This window comes from Heliangelus exortis, chromosome 2 (assembly GCF_036169615.1).
Source record: "Heliangelus exortis chromosome 2, bHelExo1.hap1, whole genome shotgun sequence".
Classification (NCBI taxonomy): Eukaryota; Metazoa; Chordata; class Aves; order Apodiformes; family Trochilidae; genus Heliangelus; species Heliangelus exortis.
The window spans coordinates 85,450,560-85,476,962 of NC_092423.1; the positions used below are offsets into that span (position 1 = coordinate 85,450,560).

Consider the following 26,403-nt stretch of genomic DNA (forward strand, 5'->3'; position numbering starts at 1 on the left):
AATAAAGACAAAGGCTTAGTTAGAGCATTGAGGAGTTTACACAACTTTCATCTGCCAATCCTGCAGTTGCCACTGTATGTCTGGGCTGACACTGTGCAGAAGTACATGGAGTCTATTCATTAATTGCCATGTAAATGAAATGAGTGGATCACAAATTCATAACGGACCAAGGAAGGCTGTGAAAGCATGAATGTCTTTGCACAGGGTTCTTGGGAAGATAAAAACTTGTGCTTTGAAGCTCTATAAACTCTACTGTCTGCCCAGCTTCAACTAGACCCCCCAAAACCCCAGGAGTACTTTCAGCCTTGCACTTCAGTGGAGGTGAAGAACTCTGCTCTCAACATTTCTCCTCATGGAGGAAAATACAACCATACTACCAAAGCCCTGCAACTACTGTTGGCTTTTACAGGCCCCCCAGCAGCTGTCCTTATCCCTCTCAACAGTAGTTCCCATTAGTTAGTCCCCCCTCATTCAGCAGAAAGAACTAGCATACAAATACTTGAATATATAGCCACATTTTACTCTCAACACCAGGGATAGAGCTCTTTATGGAAAACCCACTTGCTAACATCTCTGCTTCCTCAGACAGATCTTCTGTTTCTCTTCTGCCCTCTTTCTTCCCAGGAAAGGATATTTCACTCTCCTTTTCTGCTTCCCTTCTTTCAAAACAATACAGAACTCCTTGCTAGGTAATTATTCCTAGCTATCAAGTTCCCAATTAGATTATTTGGCAATCAGTGACAATACCATCTGTTTTTCCTATTATAAGCAGGCTCTGCTCTATTAGCTGTGTCTTTATGACTGGGTCCAGAATAAAAAGACACACAATTTATGCAACATAAAATTTATCAGGAACACACACAGCAAACTTCTTAAAAGTTTCAAACTCTTTATGGACATACTCCAGTCAAACAATTTTCCAGTGATAAATATCTTTTTCACAATATCAAGTTGTGGCAACGTCTGCAGAGGCTTCCTGTTTGCTGTTTAAAGGCCCTCAAAAAAAGAGATCACAGTGCAGCTAGTAAAACACTTATCTGACCTTATCACATTGACCCACACGCTCGCTAAATAATAAAGCTGAGAATTTTGAGATTATAAAAATCACGACTTACTTTTCAAAAGATGTCAATATTGTGGCTACATTTTCCCATTATTTTATTCTATTGGCACAGAATACATCTGTCTACTGTTGCTTTATGGAAAAAAAAAATTCACATACTGACCAGATAACCTAAAGGCAAACACTTGTTTTCACAAGTCTGTATATTCCCTATTCAGAACCCAGGTTGCTGTCATACCAATACCTCAGCATATAAAGTAGACAAAGCACAAAAAAAAGAAAAAATAGCAAGACAGTTGAAACACAAGGCTGCAGGTTTTTAACTCTGTCCTATTAACCTCATTTACCTGCATCTGTAAATACGTTCCCCTTTTTTCTTCTTTTACCTGTATACACAGGGGGTCACTGGATAGGGGGCAGAAGGAAAATTTTTCTTTATTGCAAGTGAAACTGGCTCTACAGAGCAACATAATCTGTGTGTGGAACACCAAACACAGGAAGTACAAGAAACCCTTGCAAGAGATTTAACCCATTTTTAACACCATAAGCCTACTGAACACAAAGCAAATTTTTCTTTACCCACAGTTATTGCTTTTTCACTTATGTGTGATCAACTCATGTGCATATTACGTGGTGACATGCCTCATTTATCTAATTTAGCTTTATGTACAAAAAACAAACATGGTATCAGTTGTTCCAGCAGTATATCCTCTAATGCTTGTATCTCTCCATTAAAGTGGACCAGTAAAAAGTTCATAAAAGGCAACACAAACTACTGCAGAATATAAAAATTAACTGAAATTACACTTACTGTAACCTGGGAAGCATCCATGAACTGTAGGCCAAAGTAATCAGTTTCCACAAGGTCCAAATGATACACAATCTGGTCAAACAACTCCTGTCCCTTTGCATTCTTCTGTAACAGAAAAGAAGGTTTGGGTTTAGTTTTGTTGGGTTTTTTCGCTTGTTTGTGGGTTAGGGTTTTTTTGCTCGTTTGTGGGTTGGTTTATTTGGGTGGGTTTCTTTTTAAGTTCAAATGGGGAATTGCACAACAGAAAGCTGTTGCATAGTGGAAAATAATATCTAAATGTAACTGTATTTATTCTCAAGAATTGTGTTGACATTTCTTATAAATTTTCTTCAAGACAGACACAATGACACGCTGTTCCTGGATGCAGCTATGCCATAGGATCAGACTTTCCTCTCAAAGAGAACTTTTAAAGTTAAAGTGCACCAAAAAATGTGGGAAAGAAAGCAAAGGCTTATGTCCAGTCAGTGTCCTCAGTCACAGAGCCAACATTTTAAACCCCAGGAACACAAATTCTCCATTAAAACCCTGTTTGACACACGTCCTGAAATCTGCTGGCTGTTATCATGCATTAACAGTAGCCATGTGCCATATCACCACTCAAGCTGCAGAATTTACTCTGGACAGCTTGAATACTTGAAGACTACTGTGAGGAAAATTAATAGGATTTGATAAGAATCTTTCAATAATGTTGCTAATGACAATCACATTTATAGGTTTTAAATGGAGAAATAGAAAAAAAGGCAAAAAAATGAGCTACAATTCTTACTTGTCATACCATCTGAAATACACAGGCATGGAAACTAAACTCACCTAAATCCAGATTATGGGTCCTAGTGGAAGTTAGCTGATCTAAAAGATAGGCTGCATTGGCCTGTGTACTTGTTCTGAGGTTATGTCAAGAATTTACATAGCTAGTGCTTCAACTTCAAATACTAGAAGGAGCAAATCTTGGAAGTTACAGGTGGGAAGGAGGAAGAGGGAATAACAAGTTTTCATGGAAATCCTGTCATGTTACTTGGGCAAGGAAGTTTTGAGTTTACAAAAAAAACCTTGGTTAAAACCAGAAGATTATCATACACCTCAGTAAACAACTGAAGCTACAGGTGTATTTTATACAGGAAAGTACAGATCTTGAACCACTTTTGTGCCTTCTGTATCTCATAAGCCTTTGAGTATTTTTTGGTTTTAATTCTTATTTTTAAAATAACCTATTAGGTATTTCCACTTCATCTCAAATTGCAGCAAAATTCAGTTATTTCAGCTGAAACAGAGCTAAATAGCTTTCAGTTCCTTTAGTTTGTCTTTCTGCACAAGAACAATCAATCATAACTCACAGAGCTCCTGTTCAGGATTCCAAGCTGTCTAAAATCTGTTTTCTCCAGCAATAAAACTATTAGAGTTTTACCTCTCTGTAATATATTTCCAAGAAGGTCAAGCAAGCTTAGTTGTGGGTAGTTGAGTTTTTTTGGGTTTTGGTTTTGTTTTATGGTTGCTTGATTTTTGTTGTCTGCTGTTTTGTTGGGGTTTTGTGTTGTTTTCTTTCTTTAACAAACTGGAAGCACAGAAACTGAATCTTATACAATTTCAGGAACAGCATTAAGAGCTCCATTAAAACAAGTTGCATAAAAATTAAAACAGGCATTAAATTATCATCATAAGAAACTGCTTTATTATTTTGTAGGACAAGAGGTAAATAATAGACATTTGTAATTAAAGTTCAACATGCTAGGGAAAGAAGATGAAAATACAACAGGTTCTTAAAGCAGTACATTGCTAAGAAACAGTAAGTTTTAGATGTTCAATAACTATAGAATCATAGAACAGTTTGGGATAGAAAGGACCTTAAAGATTGTAATTGCTATAAACCAAACAAAAAGGTTGCAAAAAAATATAAAAATTTACTGTATATGTTTACATAAGTAGTAAATTCAGCACTTGTTAAGCCAAACCAAAGCACAGCAGAATGTAAACTGATTCGGCTCAAATGAGGAAGAAGAAAACCCCCCCAAGCAATAAAAAGAAACGGCAGATATGAAAAAGTCACAGAGCTAGGAAAAACTGACTGGATGTCCTCTGATCACACGCTTGCTTTATGGCAATAACTACCAGTATGTTTATCTTTGACTGCCACACACCCAATAGAAACCAGAGAGACCAAGCTCCACCTTCTGTACCCAAACAGCAGTTAATGTTCAACGTGTGGCTTACACAGGGAATAGCTCTGCACTGCACAGCTAGACCATAAAATGCACTATTACATACAGAGTTTACAGGAGATTGTAACATTTAACTTGTCACCAAATGGGTTTTCACAGCAACCAGTATCAGCTAGATGATAATGCTGCTGCAGCCAGCAGATTTCTGGCAAAAAAACCAACCTTCCTTTGAGATGTTACAATAAAGGAGGAGACGCAAGTGAATAACTCCTTTTTTTCTACTAGCAGTAAAGAATGACCCTGCTCCCTCTGCCTCTTCACTGCCTGAAAACCTAGGGAATCAGCTTGCAGGCTGATTTGTTGGTACCTGTGGACTGAATGGAACGAGTGGCACATCCAAAGGTTTTTCCTCAGGATTTAGATATGCCCACGTGCATAAAAGTGGTCTCTAAGGGGAAAAAATGTCCATATTAAGAGAAACTTCTTTCTTTTCCTCCTCCCCTCCTAGATAACATAAAAGCTAAAAAAAAATGCTTCCTCTATCAAAACCTGGTACCACATAAACTGTATGAAAATTATTTCATACCAAAAAAAAAAAAAAAAAAAATTAATAGTAGATCTAATCAGCTGGAATTTTAAAAAAAAAAAATCACTTTCTCTACAGACTCTCAATTTGAGCATACCTTTGAAAGTTATATATATATATATATACACACACACACACACATAACCACAACCTTAAACTTTTTATAGTCCTACCTTGCTAGGCAAATGGCAAAGACCTGTCAGATGGAAAGACATGCATAATTTTGGATCTCTTTCATCTTGCTATAAAGTTATTATAACTGGGAGCCACAGTATAAGAAAAGCTGGAAAACCTTTTTTGTTTGGAGAAAGGGTTGTCTGTTTGAAAACACAACAACTAAACCACTACCAATTTCTTGTGGACCATTCCCCAGAATCCAGGAGAACTTGTGTGAAACCTCCCAGGCACTGATGGGAGGGCATTTCAAATGTCCAGCTTACAAACAAGTGACAGCTGCAACCCAAGGTAAAACTGAACTAGCATGAGGCTGTCACTTGTGTTCCCTTCTGCCTCTTTGTCCTTGAAGAAACATAGAAAGTCTGAATAACTCTCGCAGATTGGGAAGCTGCATGATAATAAAAGCAACAAAAGAAAGGAAGGAAAATAAAAAGTGTTTCTCCTATCAGCCAGCCCTGTCCTGCCTGACAGTCATGTCAGTTTCCTCTACTCTGTCTCCTGGAAACCCATCTCAAATAATCACCCCATCATATTTTCTTTGGGACTATGAATCCTGTCAAAGAAAATTCTTACATTTAATGAGAACTTGCAGCTGGTCCTCTTGCAAGGACTCAAATAGGCAGGAGTATAAAGCACCTTAGAGACACCATGACAGCTGCATGGCCCACAGTTCAAGTGGGCTAAATATTTAGCTGCCAAAAACTCCTAGTCTTAGGGAATCTATGGAAATTGTTGTCAGCTAAAAACCTGACAAAACAAATATCAACTTCTCTAATTAGATACTCTTCCAGACTTGACATGGGAATAAGCAGGAGGTTTTAACATGCTTTTGGTGGGCATGAAAGAAGGGACAAATTTGCCAGCCAGGCACGTTTGCCTGAACATGCTGATCAGAGTTGATTTTAGCTGTTCCAGAGTTGTTCAAAAAGGTTTTGCCAAAGGGTAGGAAAAGGGGACACACAAGCTATTAAAGTCCTAATTTAGTACAGGTAGAGTGCAAGAATGCCATCAATCACTTTCAGAGTACACATAGCAAAGCTGGGGAACTTCTGTGTACATCTTCCCCAAGCTGACCTACAGCTGAAGTTACTTCTGGTAAATTAGTAAAGGAGCATTTGTAACTAGCAATTCTCTGTTCTGCAGGCCTGTTATTGCCATGTCCCAATGCCATCATCATTTTTTTGTCTTGGCATTTCCTGGAACAGGGTAGCTCAGTATGTTCTTGGTCCACTTACACCTGACCTGTTATTAAAACATTTTTTAAATTTACAACTAAGGCTTTATCTGCTGGCCTACTGCTTGCTAGTGAAAACTTGCTTTGTTTTTAACTGTCACTGGCAATGCTGTTTCCCAGCATTTCAGATGTGCTACAGTCTAAACGTGCATAAAGCCATCTGGGCTTCTAATCAGCACTGACTCCTGGTTCTCATTATAATTGGTCCTGTAGCTTGCTTTCTTCTAGACAGTCAAGCAGTTTCTCCAGCATACTCACTCATACTGAAAGTAGTGTTTGCACAATGTATAAAAATGCAACTCTTTCTATATTCTTATAAATCTGTTCAGGTCCCTTGGGAAGAGCATGGGACAAACACAGCACTTTCCAGGACCCTCCAGGCTTGGTCACTGGCAGGTACACAAGTAGAGTGAAGTCATCTTTTGGATCATGACTCTCATAGGCACATCAGAGTTAGCTCTTAACTAAGAAAAGCTGAATATGATACAGCATAATTGCTATGACATCTAACAGCTTCAGCCAAGTACACATTTGAGGTCACAGCTGGGCTTGCAAAAGCTGTACTGGAAGCCATGCTATCCATCCCAGAAATGCTGGTACAAGTAGTGTTGTCAGAGGGTAGAACTTTTCCAAGTTCTAGTTTCCATGATGCCATCCAGAGATGACACTCTGCAGAGAGCACACTGCTCTCTGCAAAACAGCATGACCTTGGTGCCTGTCCTATCCTCCTTCCAAGGGATCTAAAGAACTAATTTGTAAGAATATGGAGAAAGCTGCATTTTTGTGCTCACAATTATGCAAATACTGCTTTCATTAAATATGCAATAAATAAAATGTTAAGACTAAAAGAAAATTATTTCTTAATACATCCTATTTGCCACAGGGATAACTAACTTGCTCAGGCTCCTTGAAGATGTTAAATTATTTTCTTACCAGACAACCACCGACTCAAGTTTTCAGTTCTGGCTCCAAGCTCACTTAAAAATATGTCACTGTTCAAATCACCACTAAGTCTCTCACTCTGTTACAGCAGTAACAGCAGCATTGCTTCAGAGCCTGCTACTGCATGCAAATTATGTTTACATGTATTACAGATCACAGAAATAAGCAGCATTCCTGAATGTACCCAGAAGAAAAAAGTAACGGATGATGCATGTGAACTTTTAGATGAAGGAGAATAATATTCATTTTAGCCCATTTGAGAAGCCTTCAGATCTCTTTAGACTCCTCCTGGAAAAAAAAAAACAAAACAACTCCAAGGAACCCAAACCAAATAACAAAAAAAGCCAACTGCATATACACACACCAAAGCCCTAGCCCTTCATCAGAAGACAGAAATCCTCTGAATGACATTTACTTATTATAAATTTGAAAGGAAAGGCATTTTTGCTCCCCGTAATTTTTGTGAAAGCCCCTATTGCTTTGCTATTACCTAAAATTGCTATTTTAAAAGAAAAAAAGGCTTATGAACAAAGCTAAACAAAAAACAAAAAAAACCCCAACAAACCAAAACCAAATCAACCAACCAAAAAAAACCCAACAAAACTCAACAAAACACCAAAGCAAAAAATAAAAACCCACTTCAACAGACTAAGCCACTTCCTTCAAATTACTCTCAAAGTCTATAATGAAACCCCAACTCTCAAAAACTAGGACTGTCTTAGGTCACATCCTATCAAGGGGATAAGGGAACCTCAAATAAAGAAACATCACACTGCCATTTAAGTGCAGTCTCTCTGCGTGTAACAGTGCACGAGCTGTGCTTCTGCAACTAAGATGCCAAAGAGAGTCTGCAGACAGATATTAAGAAAAAAAAAAAATCCCAACAGTGAGTATAGTAAACCTCCCTATTGCTACACAGCAGCATTTCTCAGCCACATTCAAACTCTCATCTCTCTGCAAATTATTGGCAAGAAGAAACAGTGTTTACTCCCTGCTAAAGAAGATGGAAATAAGGATTAATAACTACAAAAGACAAGTAGCACCTCTGGTCCTTTTCGCAGAAAAGAAAGGATAGTAAGCAGAAATTCTCTAGAACTAGTATGGGAAGAGGATGCTGAATGAGAAAAAATAAATAGATCAATATATTTTATATGTACCAGGCAAGGCACTAAAGATACCCAAATGGCACTGGGTTTGGAGTCAGAGGATGACACCTTTTTACCATGCATGGATAAGTATCTCCTATCAGTTTTCCATCAGTATGCTACCTGCTATGTAAAAGGATTCACTTGTGAAATAAATAAATAAATAAATAAAATCACACACACACACACACACACACACAAAAAAAACCCAAACCAACCAAACAAAAAAACCAAAACCAAAAACAAACCCAAGAAACTCAAAATACAAAGAATTAAAGAATTGCAGGTGAGGAAAAATAATGTGCTATTTTCAAGCTTTACAATAGGAATGAATAAAAGATCTAAAATTATTCATACAGTACTAATACAATGAGATGAACCAAAGATTGGAATGGCAGGACAACACTGTAGAGAACACACAGAAAATAAAGAAGAAAGGAAATTCCCTTACCCAGAGATCACTAAAGAGACCTGTTAGAAAGATGTCACAGGTACAGAAACACTTAAAAAATATAAAACACATTCAAGAAAGTCAGGCGAGACCTGAAGGCTGGAGTATAGGGTTTCCTTTGCTACTTCGTGCATCCCTGCTGCCAGCCACTTCCTTCCCCACTTCCAACACACATTCTGCCTCTTCCTCAAGTAGGCAGGTAGAACAAGTGGACCAGCTCTGTAAAATGATCTGTATAATGCTAACTTTCTCTAAAAGTGGTTTTGTGCAGTAATGTTCAACATAAGCACTATCGCTAACTGAGCTTTATAGTACAGCCCTTTCAAAAACATAGCCTATCCAGAGCTTCAGAAGTCCATTTTGCTGCTGGCAAAAGCAGCATGAAATGTTAATGTCTCAAGATCTACATTCTCTGGATGAACTTCACCACCTGGTCAGTCTTTTCAAGGATGATGTCAAGGCTGCTCCATGCTTGACTCAGCTGGTTCCAGCACCTCCAGAATGAACCCACTGGCTGCTGGAAGTGGTGGTAAGGAACCAGGTACAAAAGTCAGGAGTGAAAGAGTAGATTTGAATATGGGAAAGAGATGTCTTTACCTTGACCCATGTGGATTTCCCCCCCCCCCCCATTTTTTCTTCCCTCATCTTGCTAACAGGGGGACTGAATGAAGCCTGGCTGTTGGCTGAGGCTAACACACTGCAGTGTGCAAACCCTTATGTTGGGCAATTTTACATTTTGACCAAGCCAGTAGTCACCCGAAGGGCATGCTGCCTTTGAAGAGTCTTTAATCACTCCAAAAGTCACATTAAGGACATGCAGATACTACAGTGATGGGTGCCCTGGAAGTGCAAATTCAATTGGCAACATTAACATCAGTACTGACATTTATATTTTATTGGAGTCACATGAAGGTGACAGTTTCTGTTTACTGTCCTTATCACCTACACGTTCTACTGGTAACACAGACCTCTTTCCAAGAGAAAAGCATTGTCAACACTTCTAAATAGCATCCTCAGGCAACAGATGAAAAATACCACAGCCACTGAACGGTAGTAAAAAAAAAAATACATATTTGTGACTTTATGTTCTAGAATTGGGTCCATACTCCTGTTATTTCCAATACAGACAAGTTACCCCATCACATTTCCAAACTCAGAGACACAATTAAAAAAATTATTTGTCTGGAAGGAAGATTTTTTGCACCCCTAGACTGCCAGCTCCCTCTCCTGACCTGCCTAAAACACTACATGCATCTCAGGTTCAAGCATACAGATGAAGAAAAATAAAGTAGCTAAGATGAGACCAAAAACCTATGTTGAGCCTTCTTAACCTATATGAGTCCACTTGAGATATAATTTACACCCCCATTTATATACATATATAAAATAATATATATAATTTTAGATATATTTAAATATTATTTATAGATATTTGCGGAAGAGATAGACTGAAAAAGCTAAGCTATGGGTGCTGAAGTGGCAGACAACTCGAAGAGATGACAGATCCCATCAAACACGTAACATTCCGCTTCCCTTCCGTGTCTTGCCCATTGCCCTCCAGCACAATCACAGTAGGATACTGGTGCCATTTCGCTAGAGACCACTACGTAATGACTTTGTCCTGGTTTGAGAGACACAGTATAAAAACTGTCCCCTCTCCTACCCCCAAGCCGGTTTCGGTGCCGGTATCGGTACCGGTGCCGGTGGGCGGAGGGGCGGGCGGGTCAGGTGACCCCCAGGGGCCAATCACAGCGCTCCTGCCCGTGGCGCTCAGTGTGAAATGGCTCCCGAGGGAGCCCGGCCCGGGGTCTCTTTGGCTGGGGGGCTGACTGGGGTGGGTTTTTTTTTTGTTTGTCATCTCTCCTGCGGTTGTTGCTGCGTGCTGTTTTCTCACCGGAGAAGAACATCGCTTATCAAGACAGCTTGTCTTGTCCTGCGTGCCCGAGTAGGGCTGATGCGGCTGCTCCAAGAGGTTTTGCAGCCTCTCCTCAGGACTCTGGGTTCAGGCACCCTCAGCTGCTGCCGAGTCCAATTTGGGACTTTTCTGGTCAGGGGTTACCAGATGAGGAGTGTGGGTTCCATGTTTGCATATTTGTTGGTATATTTGAATATATTTACATAATTACATATAATTAACGATTATTATTATTATTTATTAGTTCATTAAATCTACTGTATTTTTTTCCTCCAAACAAAGTCTCTCTCCCTGTTCCTCTTTCATCTTCCCCTGGGAGGGTTAGTGGGGGGATAACAGAGCAGCTGTCACCCACTTATTGGCTAAAACTGTGACACACTTTAAATTGCATTTGAGAAATAACACAGAACACCAGCGTAAGCTAAGCTGACCTAAAAGAGAACAAGGAGAAAAGAGGCAAATGCTACTAGAAGAGAATCCCGGGAGAGTTCGGCAAGGACTTTCCACTTTCTTATGCTAATGGAAATACCGAAGTTTCAAAAGACATCTATGCTCTCCTATCTGTCTGCACTTAAATGCTCTGTGAGTAGAAATGATTTAAAATAGATTGTAGAAACAGAATTTTCCATATGGATACATATCTTTCATACACATTTTGCATCTATGTGTGTTTGACTCAACTCTTTCATTTGTTTGTTTGTTTTTTAAAATAGGATGCTTATGACTGTCTACATTAAAACAATTTACCAACAAGGCTCTACTGACAACCTTCCTCTGGCATAGAGGCATCTAAGACCAGCAGTAGCACTCAGTCAGACATACATGCAATACAAGCCAGAAATACTTTATACAAAGAAGCCTGCAGGGTCCCTGCTGCAACAGAGATCTGTTTCTGACTTAACCAAGAGGTTTGCCAGTGCAGCTGTACAGCCATATTCCTAGTAAAGAACTGTCTACAGGGAAAGTTATATCGATTTAACATTATGACTAATTTAAGCTAACAATTCTTTCAAATCCTTTCCCCACACACTGACTTATGGGCCACACCACACAGCCTGGTACAGACTCTGTTGTGCCAAAAGCTGTTACTCCAACGCTGAGTAATGGGGGCAAGGAGAAGGTCACAAAGCTGCACTGGCTGGGAGGCAAAACCTTGAAGGGCTGCTCTAAGAACAGACATCTTCCCAATGCCTTATAGATCATTGCTTTTAGTGTACAGAACAAGAACTGAAAGCAAAAAGGTGCAGATTCCCTCAGAAATATTCAGAAGTCAGGGGTTGGAAGGGATCTTGAAAGATCACAGAGTCTAGCCCCCTATATATATATATATAACATCATGTATGCTGCAGGAATTTAATTTTATCTATGCCTGGATAAAACTAGAAGTTCCTTAGAACCACTTCTCTCTTATGGCACATTTATGTTAGCACAGTTCATATTCAATTGTTTCTATGTATATTTTTTTAAGCTTAATTAATACATACTATTTGTGGCACTTTTTGTATCAGGAAATTAAGTCCATATGCATGCTAGCATTATCTATTCCCATATCTGGAATAAAGTCCATATAAATTATATTACTTACTGATCACAGTTACAGCCAGTAAACTAAGTTCAGGGATGTTAAACATACAAGAAGTGATCACAAAGGGAGTTTAGAACTTCAGGACAAAGACCTAAGGCATGGTCCTTCCTCAGAAGCTCTAAGAATTTACAACGCTAACACAAACTCTTGTAAAAGTTACATATTTAATTCAGACAGCCAACTGACTACAGCACTCTTCACTCTTTCTTTATACACTAAGTTGCAAACCCTCTCTAAAGAAACCACTCCAATTATTTGCTCTCTCTGAAGAGAACCGAAATCCAGAGAAGTCATTAAACTACTTAAACTGCAGGTCTATAACCAGCAGCTAAAAAAAAAAAAAAAAAAGACAGACCAGGAAAGTTTGCCACTAAAAATATTTTATTTCATGGGCAGCAGGAAGGCATAATGCTCTTAAAACAAACACAATTAGACAAATATATGAAATCAAGGAAGATCACTAGAAATTTAATTTTTTCCTATAAAGATAGGATATACAGTAGAAAGAGCCATGTGGTTTTTATGAAAAACCCTCACTAGTATAATTTTTAAAAAGTTAAACAATAGTTCAAGCTTATAAATGTCACCTCTCAGATGATGCCACTACTGTAAGAAAATAAAAAGAACAAAAAAAACCCCAAACAACCAAAATAATGTAGTACCAAACCCGGGTTATTATACTGAAAAGACATCCAACACACTGATCTCATAGCTGCAAGGGAATTTTATGAGTCAAGACAAATTCCCATCATGTTATAGAATGTAACTTCAGACCTGAATATTTGTAGCAGAGCCAGGAGAAATGGGCACCTTACAGCACTGATATAGGCATCACAGCACAGTATTCTGCTTATCTTCATGCTGAAGATGATGAAGATGATCAAGGACTGATGCACTCGTTTTGTTTATTTTAATTCAATAAAAAACACGTTTAAGTTAGAAGTTCTGTGTCCCCATGAGAAGCAGAAAGACTGTGATAGCTAAGACTGGTCTGTTATATTTCATGCCAACCAACAGACCATCTGATCAAGTAAAGTAAGAGGCTGAGAAGATTAAAGCAGTTAACAAAACCTCTGGCCTCATACTTAACATGCAGAAAAGCACAGCATCGATTAGAATCTGGAAAAGAGATATTTTCAAAAAAGACAGAGCAGAAGAATCACAAATAAGACTTTTACTGTATCAGGTTCCCTGCAAACTACAGGATTTGTTGCCTTCCTAGAGAGAATGTCATATGCCAGCACATCCTTTGGATGTACTTTGAAAGACTGCCTTCAGAACTGTGTAGAGAAAAATAGAGATGAAAAGGAAAATACATGATTAAAGTTACATGCTACATGTACATACCTTCCATAGAGTATAAATAGATTAGCAAGAGTTAGAAGGCTACCCTGCATACACTTTGATTTGAAAATCCATTTGCAGTAAGCTGCAGTTCTCAGTAATTTGCAGGAAGGTTTGAATTCTGTCTTTCCTTTGAGGCTTGGCTGCCCTGAGTGCCTTCATGCCATGAAGAACATAAAACAAGAATCCAAAAGACCACAGTGGAAACTGAACACAAGAACCATAAAAGAGGTTAAAAAAGAAAAAAAAAAAAAGGAAAAGAAAGAAAAAAAAAAAAAAAAGTATCAGCTTTTCAGGCTGCTTATTTTACCTGTGTTAACAGCACCTTAAAAGAACCTTAGACTCTGGATTCAGACTACCATACAAACATAGGAAAACTTTGCTATTGCCTCAGTGATTGCAAGAGATTCAGCTGGCTTATGAGAACTTACTATGAGAGGTTAATGTGGCATTCCTTGTCACTGGCTCTTTCTACCTTGGTATTTTACCTCAACAGAACTTTTGCTATGCCTGACAACCGAGTTGTTTGGGGGTTTTTGGTTTTTTTTGTGTGTGTGTGTGTGCATTTTTGTATGGGTTTGGGATTATTTTTTTTTTTTTAATTTTGGGAAATGGCAAGATATACACCAATTCCTTAGTCACAGTATGAACATACCAGACCATGCTAACTTGGTTAAGTTCACAAAGAAAAGCCACTGTGACAAGCAGTCATTCACAGCATGGCTTTCAGTTGGAGGGATAATGAACTAGTTAATAATAAAAATCACTCTATGGTGGCCCCACCAATGGCTTTACCACCACTTCTTTGCAATTGCAAGGCAGCCTCCATGCAGATAGTAACAAAACTCCTTGTTTATAAAGCAGACCAAAAAAATTAATTAAATAAATAAAAATGTCAGTAAAAGGCTCTTTTTCTCAGAAGAACTGTATTTCAGAATGAAAGCAAACACAGAAGTTAGGAATTCTGACAAACACAATATCTGAACCGAACGTTCAATCAATATTCAATTAAACCTAAAACATCAGCACTAATACAAAGTGTTCTGACCATGGAAATGTAGCCAAGTCACAGGAGGATCAGATTTTGCTGTCTGAATTCCCTATTCTATCCCTAACAGAAACAAAGTTTCTCACTTCCAGACTCGGAAAACAAAGTCAAGAGCAATATCTGGCTCTTCTGTTGGAGCAAGGGAGCAAGCCAAACTCTGTTGTGACAATTTTGCTGCCTAATGGCTTTTAAATGATACCTACGGCTCAGCTGACTTCAAACACATGTTGCCAGCAGAGCCTTTGACTGCAATTGAATACATCACTGTACCAATGACCCAGGAAGAACAAGTGTGAACTCAGGTGTTCAGCTGTGCCAATTCAGATAGGCAGCATGTGATTAAGTTTATTCAGGCTGAGCAACAAAGTATGTGTGATTGTTGATACATCCAGACAGTCTGTAGATTAAGAGACTCGGTTTTTCATTTCACCATACAGAAAATACCATATATTTGTTGAAAACAAGCAATTCAGATGAAGAGTGATAAGCTGAATCACTCAGCAGTCATGCACACTGAAGATGATCAATTATGCCCTCTTTTTAAATCTTGGGTGAAAGGCCACCAAAAGTTGCTTATCTCAACTGATGATTTTTCAGCATGGTCTACCACAACATCCTTGCTGGGACATTATAGTCTAGATAGGTAGATTATTGTGGATGGCTGAATCCCTGAGCTCCAAGGGTAGCAAGACCAGCTGTAAGGAGAAATCCTCAGGGATGTATCCTTTAGCCTATCCTGTAGCCTTGTTTAACCCCTTCATTTTCAATATGGAGGAAGACATGGAACACATCATCATTGACTTTTTGGAAGACTGAGACGTGCAGGTGACTTGTGTGAAGGCAGTACACAAGGCCACTGACAAACTAGAGATCAGGAAAGGGCTGCATTAGTGTTATGAGTCTGGACGATACACCCCATCAACTCAAGTACAGGGAAATCACTACTATAACAGGAAAAACAAACTCAACTTGTAGAAGATTTAACTTAATTCAATTCACTGCCAATTAATAAAACCACCTTCCCTCTTCCCACTTTTTCCCAGGCTCAACTTCACTCCTTACTCTTTTACTCCTCCCCTAAGCAGCACTGGGGAATATGGGCAGTGTCAGTGCCTAACACTTTGTCTCTGCTGCTCCTCCTCCTCATGCTGTTACATTGTTCTGGTATGAGGTCCATCCCATTGGATATAGTCCCAAGTAGGCTTCTCTAGTGTGGGTCCTTTTTACGGTCTGCAGTCCTTCAGGAATGGCTCCAGCATGGGACCCTTCCCTAACACCCAGCCTTTTGGGAACAGAGTGCTCCAGCATGTGCTCCCAGGAGCCACTGCCAGGAGCCTGGTTCAATGTAGGGTCTCCACAGGGTCACAGCCTCCTTCCCAGCACATCCATCTGCAATGGTGTGGGGTCCTTCATGGTCTGCAGGTGGGCATCTGTCACTGACTGCAGATGGACAACCTGCTTCACTAAGGTCTTTTCCACAGGGTGCTGAGGAATCTCAGCTCCAGTGCCTGCAACACCTCCTAACCCCTCCGTCTCTACTGATCTTGCTGTCTGTGGGCTGTTTCTTTCCTATTTTTCTCACTCCTCTCTCACAGCTGCTGTACAGTGTTATTTTACCCTCTCTTAAATATGTTATCACAGAGATGCTACCAACACTGCTGATGGGATCAGCTTTAGCCAGTGGCAGCTTCGTCTTGGAGCCAGCTGGAACAGGCTCAACCTGACATGGGGGCAGCTTCTGGCATAACCTCACAGAAGCCATCCCTGCAGCCCCTCTGCTGCCAAAACCTTGCCATGTAAACACAATACAGATGTCTACCCTCCTTCACAGACTCCACAACCTTGACCTTAGTATCTAGGCTTCTCATACATTCTGTACAGATCACTCTACCTCCAGTACAAGATTCAAAAAAGCCAGTCTTCAGGGGAAGGGTAGAGAGCAGGGAGTCACCTCAGTCACTCTGTCATAGCTGAAGACAAGGTTATCTTACATCTGTCATAGTCATCATTACTGAAAGGTAATACTCTAGTGACAATACAGAGCACTGAACTCATGTCCTCAACGAGTGATAAAAACTCTTTCATTCTGAGAAACAGGATGGCTCCTTTGTCTGACTCTCTTCTCCTCCCTCCCTGCTCCCAGCACTCAGAAGGAATGACTCTGTTATTCATTAACAATGGGCATTCAATTAAAAGACAACTATTTTATATAATACATTTACTGACACAAACACAATCAACCTACCAAAATACAGGTTATTCTGATGTGAGAGAACTCTCTCCTTCCAGCTCAGATTCCAGTCAAAGTGCCAAGACTCCACCAAGGCCCACTTAGTCCATGGGGAATGTGCATGTGCCTGCAAGGAACACCAGATGCCTTCCAGCCTCATTTTCCCAACATCCAGGGACTGCAAAATCTCATTCTTTATGATGCTATTTTCCCCAGTGCACCATGAAAGCACTACAACTACAATATGGTAAATACTTAACACTTTTAAAGCATTTTTAAAGCTTTATGTTACTTCAAATGTAGCTGTAGGTTTAGATTTATTACCTTCCAACCCATGTGAGTCATCAACTCTCCCACTTTCCCCATCCCCTAATTTGAACTTCAAGTGAACAGATATAAAAATCGACAGTTTGTTGGTAACAAGCCCTTCCAGACTTTGCCTATAATTCATACCGAATTGTTTATAGTGCAGCATTTAGAAATAAAGCATTTTCTCATGTTATGTTCCAGTTGTCTTCTAGTTTTTATTACTGTTAAAGCTGCTGGTTGCTTTGGTTTTCAGAATAAACTGAAAACTAGGGTATTAAATTTTAGGAATATGCAGATATCAAGCTCTAACTGAAACAACCATCTCTGTTACTCTACTCCAAAACATCTATATAGTGAGGTGTAAGTGTGAGAAAAAAAGAACCCTATTTACACAAAGCAAGCATTTTCAAAAAATCAATCCACTGGTGTAATACACCTGGTTCCCACCATACATGACCAAGTAACATTTTTTAGAAAGGTGCATGTCCAAACAATTTTTTTAACCCAACACAATCAATGCTAAAAAACATCTTCTAGAGAGCTACCAGCCATCTTCAAGACCCTAGAAGGAATGCACAGATGAAAGAATAAGTCAATGCTTCTTTGCCTTTTGGATACTGACCATGAAAACCTAAAAAAGGTTTTCTGTGACTCTCTCTGTAACTGAGAGGTTATGCTACGAGTGATTTATTCTGGGGCAACTTCTGCACTGTGGAAATAGTTCTCAGGAAGTTGAGCATTCATTTCAGAGTAGGCAGTCTGCAAGGTCACCACAGCAGAACAACTCTGCTAGAACTACTATGGCTAAGTTCTTTTTGCTGTTAACCTTTAATACTAAAAACTAGGTTAAACGCATATCATTTTTCACCGCATAATGAGATTGACTCACCAAAGATTTAAAAGGGTTCAAAGAGCATACCAAAGTCTGCTCAAAATAAAGAAATTCCTAACAATAATAATCTGTCAGACCCAAACTGAAGTTATCCAAGAGTAAGAACTGAATGTACTATGTAGAGTACTCAGTGGCATTTTTCACAAGTGATGTTTATGTCATACGTAGAGACAAGAGTTTGCACATATTGCAAATGTCTTTCTCACTTTGAAAGATATCAGCAGGAACGCTGCTCTACCTATGAAGCTTCATAAGCAAACAAGAACTGCTTTATTACATGTCAGAACAAGCTGGCACACCTGTAACACTACATAATGGAACAGACATCACACCCCATATATTTATGATGCACTTCAATTACATCTTAATTTTTTTCAACAGCTCTAAATGACATCTGTGTTTTTTGCACTTTGCAGCAGCTCAGCTATTGATCAGATATTAATTTTACTGCATTTTGATAAACTGATTAAAATCTTGGTTTGATGTTTTCAGACATGGTGCGGACTAGCAGAGCCAAATAACCTTTTGTTCATGTGATGTTACAATATTAATACAAGTATTTTTGTCTGTAGTAAACATAGCAGGCAGACTATCTACCTGCAATACCATGTATACATCTAAGATCTCATACTCTACTGATGCAGAAACTGAAGAAACAGAACTTCACTGCAGTGAAGTAGGGGAGAAGGACTTTAACTAAAAGAAGTGAAGGCTTCAACTACATGGAGAATTTAAGAATTAAGAGAAGCTAGCAATAAAACAGAAGAAGGGAGCAAACCACAGAAGCAAGCGTATGCTTTGGCATAAACGAGCTACGACTGAGGAATGCAACTTAGGGAAGAGACAATGTAGAAAAATATAGGGAAAGCCAGCTAATCATCTTCTACTGACCTGGAGCACAGAGAGACTGCTTGTATTAATACAGTAAATACCTTTTTCTATTAATGGTATACACCCTGAGTCTTACAAGATTTCTTTAAGGTCATGAATTTATCTTGCTGCCTGATCCTACAATGCTCAGTACAACCATGGCATGCAACCTACAACTCCATATAACCGTACCTAGCTGGGCATCATCAACATAATCTAGATGCTCATACTATAGGCCTGGCATACCTAGAGGACTTGAGAGGGCACATTCTATCTAACTTCTGTCTAAACAAAGTTACTGTAAATTTAAGCTACTTAAGAACTTCTTTAATTATAAAAACAAATGTAGAAAACAAATCTGGAGGCCCCAGAGAGGGCAAGTGGGATGGCATTAGAAAAATAAAGTAGACAAGATGTTTATGGACAAATTTATTAAAGCTGATAACATTTTTCCAAAACTAACAAAATTGTTGCATGTGTAAATAATTGTACTAGCAAACAGATTTGCAAGACAAGAATCAAGGTACAAGAGGGAAATGAACTGGGCAATCAGTTGGCAGAAAGCCCTGAATCAACAGCCCATACTCAAAGGATTGCCCAAGAAACACAGTGCCCAGAATAAAGAGCTCCAAAAATGATGCAACAAACTCTTAAGTGCCAGTGCCTCAAACTAAGAGAAAGGAAGCACAACTCACACAACCCACTACCCTGCTCTGGGGCTCATGGGGAACTCACTTGGTGCCTGTGCTTCAGGTTCACAACACATGCTCACCACCAAACAGCTAGACTTAAAAAATGTTATAAAATAACTATCAGTTCCAGACAAAAATCTGAGGTACAGAGGTATGGTATATTACTTCTGAAAGATAATAATTAAACAGCAACTAAGATGAAAGGAAGTGGATAATCAGTAGTGCACAGGTCAGAACAGAGGATTATTTCATATTAAACATACTAACCACAGATATTTGGACTGAGTTGCTGCAGCAAGCCAACATTTATCCTCAGAAAGTAAACTCAGTCTTCTAGACTGAATATATACAGTCTTTATTACCGCTTTTAAGAATTCAGAAGGTCTCTACTGCTTTGAAATTTCTGGCTTCCTATTATGTTGAACTTGAATTGCTATTCATCAGTCACAGATAAGGAGCTCATGACAAAGATGCTGATTTAGTGAAATACAAGGAATTTAAGATAAATCTGCTTCTGAGGAATTCTGGGATTCCCCAAGTAGTCAAATCGGTGCACATGTGAAAACAGCTACGTGCACCTAAAATCTCACCTTCTCAGATGCATTTTATTCAAAAGACTAATCCTGAAGCAACAAATCCTATAAGGATATTAAGGATTCCCCAACAACACGGTTAGAACTCCATTACAGTGACAGAGGATAAAAAGAAGGAATTGCTGAGCACCTTCTTTGCCTCTTTTTATACTGATGAAGGATGTCCTCAGGAGCCCCAGGCCCCTAAGGCCATGGAGGAAGTCAGGGCAAAGGATGAGTTTGACTTGATTGATGAAGACTGGGTTAATGAGTCTGGACATCCATAAATCCATGGGTCCTGATGGGATGCACCCACAGGTACTGAAGGAACTGGCAGATGTCATTGCCAGGGCACTCTCCATCACCTTTGGTAAGTTGTTAAGAACAAGAGAGGACGTGGAGGAAAGCAAATGTCACTCCTGTCTTCAAGAAAGAGGACCCAGGTAACTGCAGACTGGTCAGCCTCACCTCCACCCCTGGGAAAGTGATGGAATAACTCATTCTTGGTGCTGTCTCCAGGCAGAGGCTTATCAGGAGCAGTCAACACTGCTGGCTCACATTCATCTGGCTGTTGATCAACACCCCCAGGTTCTTTTTTGCTGGACAGCTTTCCAGTCACTTTTCACCTTGTTATGACCCAAGTGCAGGACCCAGGACTTGGCCTTGTTGAACCTCATACAATTGGCCTCAGCTCATTGATCCAGCCTGTCCAGATTCCTCTGTAGAGCCTTCCTACCCTCAAGCAGATCAACACCACTGCTGAACCCGGAGTCATCTGCAAACTTACTGAGAGTGCACTTAATCCCCTCATCCAGATCACTGATAAAGATATTTAAGAGAACTGGCACCAGTACTGAGCCCGGGGGTTTACTGATAGTTACAGCATACTACTGGTTTATATTCAAGTTGGTTTCAACCATAACCCTTGTCCTTTTGAGCAAAGCTGCCACTCAACCATCAGCCCATAGCCTGTACTGATTCATGGTACTGTTATGTCTCAGGTACACAACTCTGCACTTGTGTTCAACTTCATGAAGCCTCAAATGGCCCAGTCCTTAAGTGTCTCAAGGGTTCTATGCACTTCCATATATCATGTCAGCCACTCCCACTAATTTAGTGTAATTTACAATTATATGTCATTATCCAAATCACTAGGCATAGAAAAAACTGGACCCCAGAATCAATCCTTGGCATATTGCACTCAGTCAGCACTCATCTGTTGAGCCATTGATAATGGTCCAGATGATTTTCAATCCAGTAAGCATATTGTTCATTCAGCCCATCTTCTAAATAAGAATGAATTTGCAGACAGTGTCTGAAACCTTAGTAAACTCAAAAGGTAGTATCACAGAATCACAGAATGTTAGGTAGGAATGGATCTCAGGGATCATTTGGTCCAACCCTTCTAGTATTATTTATATGAGATGTCTCAGCACCCCCTTGAGCTGAGTCTTAAAACTTTCCACAGAAGCAGAATCCACGACTTCCCTGGGAGACCATCCCAATGTCTGACTGTCCTCTTAGTGAAAAATTTTCCTCTTGTGTTCAAACAGAATCTTGCCTGGATCCACTTGTGCTCATTGCCCTTTGTCCTGTCCATGTGACTCCTTGCAAATAGGGAGTTTCCATCTTCTTTGTAGCTGCTCTTTAAGTATTGGAAGGTCATAATAAGGTCTCCCCTAGGACTTCTCCTCTCGAGGCTGAACAGACCCAGTTTTCTCAGCCTGTGTGTTCACTGTTTTTCTTTCATTCATATATCCAGCCATTTTTGCCAAATAAGGCAATGAGACTGGGTAAGCATACTCTTGTTAAAAGCACACTGACTATTAAGTATTACTTTTCTGACCCTATATTAAGAAATGAAAACCAAGTGGAAGGTAGCCATGATCCTTCCTGGGAGTGAAATGAGGCTGACAAGCCTGGCTTTCTTCCTGATGGATGTAGCATTAGCCTATTTTCATCATTTTTCACCTTGCAGTCACATTGCCAACACTTTCAGCATCCTAAGGTGCATTTGATCGAGCACCACAGATCTTAGTATAATATCCAGTTGCTTTAAGTAGTCTTTAACCCGTTGCTTTGTAATATGATCTGTCCATCTCTTTCCTGGTCTGTACCAGTATACACAAAAGGTATGGGAACCTGCTCTCAACTGCAAAGAAGGTGGCAAAAAAGGCACTAAATACACCAGTCCTTCCCACACCACCTAGCACTAGGTTGCTTCCTCCTATATCAGTGGATCTGCACTCTCCTTGAACTTTTTTCTACTAGCATACCTATAGAAGCCCTTCTTGTTAATCTTCATTAGCCCTAGCTCTGGGCTTTGGCCTTCCATTTTTCATCTTTAAATACTGAGTAATGTTTTTATACTCCTTGTCTATTGATGGTGCATATTTTCACTTCTCATATGTCCGTTTTCTATGGTTTTGTTCATCAAGAAGCCCATTGCTCAGTCAAGCAAGCTTTCTGCTTCAAGTCCTGATCTGATTGGAAAGTAAGATGGTCTACTTTTGAGCTGCCCATGCATTTTCTTTAAGAAAGATATAAAAATTTTTTTTCAGCTTAATCAATCTGATTAACTGCTATGACAAAATGCCTAGATCTGTGGATAACAAGAGAGTAGCTGATGTTGCTTACACCTTGACTATACAACATTCAACATGGTTTCTGACTGCATCCTTCAATCCAAATGTATGAGAGTCTACAAGGGGTTAACTACCAAAACAGAAAAAACACTGGCTGGATGTCTGAGCTCAAAAACCACTAATGACCTGTTCATGCTCTACCTAGAAGCCAGTTACAAGTAGACTTCCTCAATGCATCCTTACAGTTTTTAGAAGACATCAAGCTGGAAGATGTAGTTGACATACTCAAGGACAGAGCATTCAAAACAACCTAAAAAGGCTGGCAGAATGGGCCAGTAGGAACCACATGAAATTTGATCATAAACAAAGTTCTGCACCTGGGACAGGCTAATACTCTGCAGCTCTATGAATTGGCTGAGGAGCAGCTCAACTGAAAAAGGCCTGAGGCTCCTGGCAGACAGCAAGTGACCACAAACCAGAATCATGCCCTAGTGACAATGAAGACCAACAAGCATAATAGACTGTATCAAGAGCACATGACAGGTAGACTGAGGGAACTCACTATTCCTCCTTATTTGGTACTTGATGTTGTCTATGTGTGATCCAACATTCAATTTTGGGACAAGTAAAAGAATTATGTTGACAATTGGAGTGGGTTCTGGAAAAGCTGCCAACTGTGAGTTGATTGCAGCACTTTCCCTGTGCAAGAAGGTTGAAGGAACTGGCTCTCTTTAGCCTAGGTGAAAGAAGGATTTGGGAATTTTCTGATACCAAAGCAGAAACTGTAAAGACAGACAGCCAAGCTCTTACCTGACATTCATGCTAAGAGAACAGGAAACAAATTGAAACAGGAAAAGTTCCGACTAGATACACAAAGAAACTCCACACTAGGCTTCTCAGAGAACCTGTAGAAACTCTATGCTTTTAAGTTTTTAATATAGGACAAATCCCTCAGTCTGAATTACAATAAAACCCAAAAACAAAACAAAAATGTTCAGCTTTGACTCAGCTTTGAGTAAGAGTTTGGACTACCATTTCAACTCGTATGACTGTGAACTGAACTCAACTGGAAATGTCTCCGACAAGAATATTATTCTGTAGTTATACTTAGCATGCTCCTGTTTACTTTCCTCTGAATAACAAAAGGCTTTGGACAGCAACTTTACTTCTTTATACTAGATCATTTTTTCTTGGAGGAAAAATTGGACAAAGTTTCTTCACCGGAGAAATCCAATTGGTTTCATAAATTCAGAATTTTGCAATTCAGTAGCTTAAGAAGTATCACTATATGACACTTCACTATGGCCTCTAAGATTACATTACACCAAAGAAAAACTAAAAAGAGAGAAGGAAAGTCTCTCTCCACATCGAGATAATTCAAGGTTGTTCTGTGACCAATAAAAAGATTAGAATGAGTATTTGTATCCACCAATAGAAGGTAGGATTTTAAAATATTTCCAACATTTATAAGCACTTCTGTATTGGAAAGTACAGCAACAACAGAACCACCACAGTACCACCCCACCTTCAAGAGGGGAGGGAACACTCTTTCAATTTCTGATCCTTTTTGACAAGAGTAAGAAAGAGAAACAAAAATGCTGCACTGACCAACGGTCAACAGAACAATGCTTAATGTATGCTCAGAGATCTCTACAGTAGTTTACATCTTCTGATGGGAAGAAAAAATGGCAGAAGGCTGGAATAACTAATTTCAAAGTGACAATGAACAAATTGTGAGGTATCTTTTGATTTGTAAACACTACATGAAAGACCCACCTTTCTGTGTCTACAGTTCTGTCCAGATGGGACCATGGTGGAGATCTTTCTGCTGTATTACAGATGGAAAGATCCACATGAAATTATACGTCAGCAACATGAACCTCAAAAATTCCTCCTGGCTTGCTTTTTCCAAAGATGTAGAGTGCTCCAGGAATGTGCACTGCTCAGCCACACAGTCAAGCAGAGGGAACAGTCCATGAGCATCTGAACAGCTTAGAAATCAGTAGCTAGACATAAGCTCTGTACTGTTAATGCCAAACCAACCCTTTGTAGGACTTTTTTCAAGGGTTCCTACTATCAAAACAGAAAAAACCCACATCTATTTATTTTCCTTTTTGAACCTAAGGTACCAGAAGAGCAAAGCTGATTCAATAACCAATTCTTCCATGAGAAAAGTAACTACTGAAATGAAAAACGGCAATATCCAAAGTAAATCCTCAAAATAACACAGCAGCACTTCAGTGAGATAAATAAAAAGGGAAACTCCCCCAAAATATAAAATGGTCCACTCCAAGAAGGCAGTTTAAGTCCTTCCACAGTACTGTATCCTGTCTCTACTCACTACTAGAAAGTAAATTCAAACTAAAATGAACAAAGAAAAAACCCCTCTGATATACAAATAAGGTACCATGTGTCCTTTGAACAAAAGTTCTGGGCAAGCATTTTTTAGATTTGTTTATTTTCAGTATACCTTAGAGGGAGACTGATTTCTCTAGGAAGCCTTAAAGCAAATATTATGAAGACATTGCATTTACAAGCTAGAAGCCTACTGATACACTATTTCTTCCATCCTACTACTTAAACAGATAGCCAAAACTTGTAGGTGCTACTTTCTCCAACTTGTGGCCTCTATCAGGAGAGGACTGCACCTTTTTAAATTAGAATGGGTCATTTCTGCAAGTTGTCAGTATTTCAAGTTTCACTGTTCACTTGGCTTCTCTTGACAGGAGAAGAAGAATGCAACAGATGTCACTTCCTGCCCCCAAATGAACATTTCAAGTATTTCCATGGGACATCTTAGGTTTGACATTTCCACAGGGATCCTGGTCTCCCACTTAAGAGTCCAAATGACCACAATGCAAAAGATATAACTAAGGGGAAGATTAAGATGGATGACCTCTTCTCAAACCCCTGGTCTTTGTATTCCAACAAGCAGTTAACACAAAGGTTGAAAGCAAAGCTACAGATGAACAGTTGAATCTTATTAGGTTACAAACATAAATTTCCCTAAATATTCTCATAGGCAAGTTAGAGAAATATGATCTAAAATACAGCAGTGTGGGAACTCATCTGGTTAACCAACTGCACTCACAAGAGAACTATTATATAACAATTTTAAGTTATTTCCCAGATCTGATTCTTTCCAACAGTTTAATTAGTGGTTTGGATAACAGAATGGTTATGCTTTTAAACATTTATAGATGGCATTAAGACAGACTGTAGCTCAAATACCTTGGGCAAAAATGTCCAAGATAGACAAATATGTACCAAGAATTTTTCTGAAAGATTACATCAAAAATTTGAAGTGGCTCTAGTAAAGTAAAAACAAAAAGAAGTTTAAACCCCAGAAAACCCCACCAAGTATAAAATACTACACAAAGGAGATAAAACAATGAAGCAGTCCAGCAGAGGTGAATAGGGTGCCAACACTGGTTAAAAAATGCGCACAACCAATATTAGACTGCTGCCAAAAAGTCTCATTTCTAGGTGAAGTCCTATCCTAGCAGTAAGTTTAGAAAGGCATTGTAATTCCTTGGTGCTAATAACAAATCACAGTTGGAATTCTGTACTTACTCAAGAGACAACTGCGAGGATAATGTTTTTTTGGCAATTGTGGCTTATAAGGAACAAGTTCAGATGTTTGTCTCAAAAATGCAAAAAGCTATTCTGCCTCCCACCTAAGAACTCAAGAGTCAAACCACAACAATCTAAATGTGTATTCTTTTAATACACACAAGTGTGTTATTAAAAGAGCAGCAATCAGCAATATTCTGGATGGAAGGGAACTGAAATGATT

At 39.3% G+C, this 26,403-nt stretch overlaps 1 protein-coding gene across 2 annotated transcripts in view; it reads right to left on the bottom strand.

Moving 5' to 3' along the window:
• EPB41L4B (erythrocyte membrane protein band 4.1 like 4B) overlaps positions 1–26,403 on the bottom strand; it is a 176,166-nt gene that overhangs the window by 122,209 nt on the left and 27,554 nt on the right. For both annotated transcript variants that reach the window (XM_071736818.1, XM_071736817.1), the window contains exon 2: positions 1,875–1,979. In XM_071736818.1, the coding sequence (XP_071592919.1) occupies positions 1,875–1,979 (105 nt within the window). The remainder of the gene's footprint in view (positions 1–1,874; positions 1,980–26,403) is intronic.